Source organism: Atta cephalotes (assembly GCF_000143395.1).
Source record: "Atta cephalotes unplaced genomic scaffold scaffold00075, whole genome shotgun sequence".
NCBI classification, from domain to species: Eukaryota; Metazoa; Arthropoda; class Insecta; order Hymenoptera; family Formicidae; genus Atta; species Atta cephalotes.
In genome coordinates this window covers 1,038,951-1,047,552 of record NW_012130139.1, presented here as the reverse complement: position 1 = coordinate 1,047,552, position 8,602 = coordinate 1,038,951, and the positions used below count along the sequence as shown (strand labels likewise).

Below are 8,602 nucleotides of genomic sequence, written 5' to 3'. Positions count from 1 at the left end.
CGTTTTTTACGTTTAAATTAACTAATAATTTAACTTTTAAAAAACTTTTAAAAGTTTAACTACATAAGAACAAGTACTATTAGTTATACTACTATTATATATATATATATATATATATATATATATATATAAAATAATATAAAAAATAAAGTTGCACATATGAAAAATAACATTGCCCAATGAAAAGTCCAAACATCTAATCTTATCTATCTAGCGTCAGACTCTTAAATTATCAAGTTCATTACCGGAAGTTGACGGTGACGAGGACGAGATCAAAATCCAGTAAGAATTTGGGCCCATAATATTCAGAGTGACCAGCACCAGCAATCCATCCACCACCGTGGAACCAAATCATAACTGGGAATCGGGCGAAGACTTTTTGCCGCTGTTGTTCCGGATCATGATTTAAATTCGAGTGTTCCTCAGTACATTGTATGCATGGCGTGTAGACGTTCAGGTAAAGACAATCCTCGTTGCCGACAATTTCCTTCTGATCGACGTATATGTTTCGTTGCGTGCATATGTCGGCGTTAGTTGTAGCATGTAGAGTGCCATTCCAAGCGATTGGGGGTTGCGGTGGCTTTGAGAAAAATATTGTGCAATTAATTTTGCGTATATTATTTGTAAGTTATCTGAACCATTTAGATATTTGAAAACTGATTGTGCAACTTTGATTAAGCGGAGGCTTGTTAATAATAACATCAATGATAAATGACAAAGCGATATGTATAAATTATTCTTCGAGATTGCAGTTGCAATAAAACAAATTTCCGGAAGTGTTTTATTAATAGCTATAATAATATTGTTTGCTAACTTATTTATAAGGCAGAAGTAGCAATTAATAAAAATTGTATACAAAAAATTAATGAATGTTTTTAATTATATAAGTACAATTTAATTATTAATAATTTATGATGATATAAATACATGTAAATAAAATATATACAGAAAATATTATAAAATTATAAAAATCTAAAATTTTTTTAGTATTTATTAGTATTTATACTCTTCTTAAAAATATGAATATAATTTTTTCTTTGAAATATTTTTTAATTACTCGAAAAAATCTCTATTAGAAAAACCGATACAAATATTATAATAATAATCTAACAATTATGTTATAAGAATTATAATAATAATATATATATATATATATATATATATATTATAATAATTTAATAATCATTATAATAATAAAATTAATAATTTTGGGAAATTTGGGGGATTATTAATATTATTAATATTTCAGATTAACTGCGTTGAAAGTCCGACAACATATCGGCAATTATCATTTCTGAAATTAATTCATTTATATGAATATATATAATAGTTCAACATCTTAATATTCTGACTGTAGTGGCGCTTCGCATTCAAAGTAATGTATTTAACATAATAATGGTCTTGTTTCCAATTTTAAAATGAATAATTATTAGAAAAATTATCATAAATTATTTGAAAAAAAATACTCTACTTTAAATGTGCGACACTAATGGTAATGGAGGGCAGTGCAAACAAGGGTAGTTCCGCCGTTCCTCCCAGTAGTTCAATTTTTACGACGCAATGCGCGGAATGACGCTAGTGCTGAAAACGACGTTGCTTCATCACTCCGTGCTACTTCGTGAGTATATATCGCGTCGATCGTACAACTAATCTTTTTGGGAATCTACGAGATGCCGGTAATGTGCTTTGAGCTGTCGGACATGTATTTTATCAAAGGTGTCGTTCGCGACAAACACATATTGATCAAATGCACCGTGCGACCATGCATGAGTTGTGTAAGTTGCATAAATCGATTGCATCGCGCGACTATTTTAGCCCGTTTCGTGTCAACGTCACATAAAAATTATACAAATAATCGGAATTAGAATAATATATTGATTGAGAGAAAATATCTGTCGGAACAAATTATAGAGAAATATCTGAAAAGTAAACATAGTGCATCAGGGAAATGCGGAGATGCGACAGTTTTACCAATTTATAAAAATTCCACATAACCGTATTATCCGCTATCGAACGTTCAATACGTCGAATCAAATATTTATGTAGCTAATATTACAGACATACTCATCAATGAATGGCAATGATCGTTGTCATAGAATCTTATTCACATTATATTCGTCAACATGATAGAAATAGTACCCGATCGACGTGCGAAGTGATAATCATGTTTAATTTGCGCGATGCGGATAACCTTAAATTTGACTCGCGCAGTACTGCGTGGAAAAAACAAACTCACGACTTCGGAAACGCTTTTGTGACATAAGTCTGTTTTTATACCTGCACTAGAACTTTTTTCGCTTCCGCCAAATATCAAATATATACCTATCTTACTTTAAATTCTGAAAGTGTATAATAATAATTCAGCTACAAAAAAAAACAGATCTATAAATTAAATCGACAATAATCGGCAATTGAAATATTTCGTGTTTTCTTCGTTCGTTCGTATATATATATATATATCCGGGATTAGTGTCATTTGAATAATACAGAAAAATCCCGATCAAATCATTGTGAACATCGAGAAGAATAAATCGAAATAAATCAGAATAAATACAGAATATAGCTTCGCAGCAATTGGTGAGTGAATCTGTTTGCTAAATTTAAATTTGCTCTGTATAATTAATTTGAAATCATTTCCAATTTGATAAACTTTAGCGTTGAATTGATTTGAAAGAAAACGATATGAAAATTTCTTAAATTTCCGTTTTAATGTATCTTAAATCATCTCACTGCAGATCTAAAAAGTTAAAACTTATAATGTATTTACTACATGTATGATTAATTTTCCATGTAAAATATAATTTAATTAAAATTTAATGTATAATAATAAAGAAAATTAGTATAATTATGACAACTGAGAAAATTGCTCTTTATGATACTTTGCAATATCAAGAATAACATCATATATCAAAAAATCATAATGTGGAACTAATAATCGTTGGAATTTAATTCAAGCGAGACGTATTGCAGGAATGCAATCATGTTAATAATATTTTACATTAAATATTTTGCTATTCAACGGCTAAACCATGTAATTTTTATATGCAGTATAGTGTATATTTTTACACCAGAAAAGCAATCACACATATATATATAGTAATTTTTTATACAATGCTATCACAATTTTTAACTCAAATAAAATATTAATCTAACGATAAATAAGATTCTACATTTGGACGAAGAGTACCGGCATATACTGTGTTAAAATGAAAATAGACATTCCACGTTCAAACTATAAAGCAAAGATTATTAAGCAGTAAATTTAAATTGATTGACGTAATTTAATTTTATTTTATTTCCATCATCACTTGTGATATGTTAATTTTACATCAATTTATATCAACAATAAATCAAACTGCATAAATAACAAAATTACAAAATTAGATAACATTACACATCATTGATTATAGATGATTATGAAATAGATAGATCAGATAAAAAACATTTCTCGTTAAATAAAACGCAGTTAACCAGCAGAATATCTAACATAAGCAAAATATGATTAATATGATTTCTACGATACGTTTCGCTTGAATTGAAAATTAAATTCCAACGAGTATTAGTTCCGCATCATAATTTCTTGATATATTGCGAAATGTATCCAACTTTACTGAGCAACTTTACCACTTTCTTAGTCATAATTATACTAATTTTCTTTACTATTTAATATTAAATTTTAATTAAATTATTGTATTATGTTTCTTCATTTTTGCTTTTTAATTAAATACAAGATGATTCTGTAGTGACACTATTCTGTATTTTATCCGATAGAAAAGTTTAATATTGAACTGCTTGCGATAAACAAAAATTATCTTAAGTATATTGCAAAATAATTTTGAAAACATTTTTTTTAATATGATAAGATTTGTGTCAAAAGAACTTTCAAACTTGAATATAAGTTTTTATTTACTTTTACAAATATTTTCAAACAGTCTGCCAATTGTAAATAATAAATATTTGATAAAATATAGGCATGCTTAGATTACCTTATCAATAAATTTGAATCTATCATTTATTCATTATTATCTTCAAAAAATACAATTTAAATCAAAACTTTACATATTACAATTAAAAATTTCTACTTTATATGTTACAATACAAAATTATATTCTAATAATATAAGCAACACATGCAAAGCTATAAACAATGCACAAAATGCATTCGCAACAACAGAACGACATGAGAATACAAAGCGGTTAATAAAATGTGATTTTGTGGCATCCTGTATTTATAATTCTGATGATGGAATTCGAGGCTGATGTTCTTTCTTTATAGCGAATTCGTGCTCGGAAAGAATTATAATGTTTATTCGATTGTAACGCAGTTTTTTCACTTCCGCGAAACAAGAACACAAAGTATGTCATGTGCAATCTCAGAATTAACTTAGGAAAACGGAATGTCGGCGAATGTCGGTTCAAATTAGTTGCAACAGCGACGGCGCGTAATTGCGTGGAAAAAAAAAGCTACATACGATGCGTAAACTCTAAAGGAAAAGAACATTTTTGCTATTACGATGCGTGATTGTTGCATACTAATTGCAGCGAAAGTCTCTGACGCAACTTTTTAAATGATTACACGAGATGTATAATCCATTAGACATCATTAAGGACACTGTAGGCAAATTTAATTAATTACCTTCGGATTTTAATTTCATATTTTTTACTAAATCGTAAATCGTAACCGTAACCTATAAATAAACTTAGCTGTGATCGGCTCACACAAGTTTATTGCTATTAAATCACTTTTATGCTATTAAAATAAGTAACTTATTTTTTTATTTATATTGCATATATTTTCTTTCAAAAATAAATTCTCAAGTCTACATTTATCTGTTAGAATATTTTAAGCAGATAGTTAAGCAGATATTCACTCATGAAAAATATGTATACTTTGAATTGGCTATAAATATGTCTACAGATTTTAGTCGATTATTTCAGAAATATAATTTATTTCTCATCTGTGTATAAAAATAAATGTTTAAACTTAAATTCTGAATTTTGATTATAATTTAATCAAATTCGATGGAATCACTTAACCTTGCGTCTAAGAAATAGGATAAATTTACCTTGAATCTGAGTTTCTGAAGTGGCGGTGCAGCATAGGGAATTCCCAGAAATGCATAAATATTTCTTCCAAGTCGAGTGGGCATTGTTGTTCCATATAACGTACCATTCGACGTTTTTGCAATTGGTGGGTTACCGCAGACCACATTAAACACGAAGATGCAAATAAGGCCCAGTTGGATGAATATATTATTTCGACATTCTCTCATTTTTAACGTTTTCTTCTCTAAGAAATTTCGCGACGATTTCTGTAGACAGTGTAATATTAATCAATGTAATATTAATTACAAAGTGCAAATAAGTGAGACAAAAAATTTCTAAATTGCAGACCTATACAAATAAAAATGTAAATATAAATAAGAATCCATGAATCTAAATAACTGTATTATAATTAAGTTTGAAAAATAATATTACATTTATTAATTTATTAATTAATTTATTATATAAAAATTTCTATTGCATTTAGTTACATTAAAACAGTTATGACACATAATAAAATACATTATATAATTAGTCTTGAATTTTGTAAATAATTTTTTGTAAAAAAAAGTTTCTTTTATCTGTGATACAACAATAATCCGATTTCATAATGATAAAATTTATAGATTTATATCATTCTTTTTAACATTAGCAATTTGTATATTAAAAGTTCATGATAATGTTTTATCTCGAATTATTGATACAAGAGAAAATAAACTGTAATTGATTGCTTGTAATGTGTACATGAATAGATAGGTAAATACAATACATAAAATATTCATAGGAAAAAAATTTCGAAATGTAGAAATGATCGTGTTTGACACGCTTCTTTTTCCTCTTACGTTAGGCCTGTGGCCTGTGTTATATCTCTTATATACTTGTGATGCGCGCACGCTGATTATTCAATTACTAGCATATGGGACCTATAATTTTAGTACTGGTTCCGAACGGCGTTTACATGCGTTAAATTTAATTCATGGTCGGAAACATGATTATGAAAGAAGTGAAATTATGTGTACTTATACATCTGAGAAATTGATAACTTATTAGTTGCGACTTATTAGTTGCGGCAAAGCACGAATACGCAAGCACGTATAAGGAAACTGGTTTCCGTAAATGCAAAATAATGTTATGTAAAGAAAAAAAATTTCAAGATCAATGATGAAAGAGAGACAAAATACAACGAGATCAATCTGTAATTATAAATGTCAAGCGTTACATTGGTTTTAAGATAACATAATTAAGAATCACTAAAATGATAGGTTAATAGAAAAAAAATTCAATTGATATAAATTTATAAAATTAATTAAATTTAATTTAATATCTGCAATATTTTAAATTGATTTTTTTCTACCAAAGCTTTAAAATGTATGCATATTGTAAATTCTGTTATGATTTTAAAACTTAAGAAAATTGTTGTTGTCACAATTCCTTTAAAAAAGATTAATGTTTTCTTTAATTTAGCATTTTTTAAATACACACACACTCACACACACACACACACACACACACAAGTAATATTTCTAAATTTGTAGTGTACTAACGCATCTTATTTGATTTAAATAAAGTGTCGTAATAATAAAGCGTTATTGACAGATTATGAGAATTACGGTACCAATAATAGCTCACTAATCTTTAGACAATGGACTGTGAAGTTGATATAATGATGGGTATCCCGTGTGGTTTCGTGAGTGCCGAAGAACGCGCGTGTTCGTTTGGCGAAGGTAGGATTAAGACTGTCGTTGAAGAGAGTCGCTCGTTGGGATATTATCAATGATGGTATATATAATTGACGTCACACTGACAAACAGTACAAATGTTTCTGCTAATTATCCTTTTTGATCTGTTTATCCTATTTTTTCATATTTTTTTTGCTGATTGATACGATACATGTTTAAGCGAATAGATGAGTAACATTAAGATAGAATCACACAATTCTCGATTTCTATGAATGATAGTATGCATACAATCATGCCTGCTCTGATGTATGCTAGAATTCGTTCATACATTGAGTGCTGCACACATGCATGCACATGATGCATATACATGATTTTTATTATAATACATGATTTATTATGGATTACTTCATAGCTTATTTCCTTGCATACACCAATCAAAAGAAATAATTGCTAATTTCATAGTTATTTATCAATCGTCAGACTGTATGCATCGAAGCAAGCATAGCAGCATGCATGTGTGCATAGTTATCATTCAAGAAATCGAGCATCGTGTGATTTCATCTTTACACTTTTCAATGTCACAATTAATATTAAGTGTAGTAAAAATAAATCCATTATTTTTGCATGAAATTGAATGGAACTACACCTAATATAACATAAATTTTCCATTTTTCAAGCTTTTTAAGATTATAAAAGAATTTTCAAACGTTTATTTCACAATTTTAGTAGAATGAGGAAAAATAATGAATATGTAATTTAAAAAAATACTAGTTTTAATATTATTATATGCGTCAATTTATATAAATCTAACTTACATTAGCTTATCATCATCAACTTATCATCTTAGCTTTTATAAACCATGAATTTATTGATTTCAGTTCTTTTTTAAAGCTTTATTAATTATCATTTATATAGATATCTTATCTATTAATAATTTAATAAATTCTGAAAATATTACATTTTCTTACATTCTTATGATTAGATAAGAATGGAGTTGGAGAGAGAATATATATATATATATCTATAAGAAAATCCAAACCTCAAAGACATCGTCCTTTAATAGATATAATCTTTCAGAAAAATATTAAATATTCTTTAAGATATCTTCTTCTTATTATCGATCAATAAACTCTATTTTTTTATATTAAAAATTAATATAATTAAATATGTAACGATTTACATATTTTTATTATAATATATATATAATTACATTATATTAATAGTTATATTAATATGAAAATATTATTAGTACATATTTCGTATATTTTTTAAAAGCTTATATATTTACGTGCAACTATTAATAAAGTTCAATATGTAAAAAATAAAATCATAAGAGTTTCTATTATAATTTATATTACCTAAAAAGATTTCAAGATATTTCAAGTAAAATCATAAAAATTGTAATTGTTCAGTCTTTTAAATATATAAATCAAATCTTTAAAAACATATAATTATAACATGCAAACACAAATAGCCGCATTAGCGCAAAATGCGAAGTTAAATAGAAGCATAAAAATAAAATTAGTTCTATCGATCACCTCTATTTTCCTCCAGCAGCACAATGTTTCGTTTCACAAATCCATCAGTACCATCCGTCGGTTTCAATCATTTTTACCTGCATTAACTGCATATGGCATATTCTGGCGTTATTAATCGACAAAAATTTGTAGATAGAGAAGTTACAAATTATAATGAAACAATTTTCCAAAAATTTTTTGAGAACATCTTTTGAACACGTTTTTCCTCCGATTTTTACACTCTCAAAGATAATTGATTTGCACAGTCATTTTGATTTCGATCAGCAGCATTTCGGCAGCAAATCCGCATGTATGAGCTTGATATACTGATTTGAGGATATTTATATCATCTATATTAACTGTA

General features: G+C 27.5%; 1 protein-coding gene across 1 annotated transcript in view; it reads right to left on the bottom strand.

Annotated features, from left to right (window-relative positions):
• LOC105624327 (esterase FE4-like) overlaps positions 1-5,272 on the bottom strand; it is a 10,823-nt gene extending 5,551 nt beyond the window's left edge. Inside the window, exons 1-2 of the mRNA XM_012205685.1 lie at positions 5,066-5,272; positions 246-580 (exon numbers count right to left, since the gene is read on the bottom strand). Of these exons, the coding sequence (XP_012061075.1) occupies positions 246-580; positions 5,066-5,272 (542 nt within the window). The remainder of the gene's footprint in view (positions 1-245; positions 581-5,065) is intronic.
• Between the last annotated feature and the right edge of the window lie 3,330 nt (positions 5,273-8,602).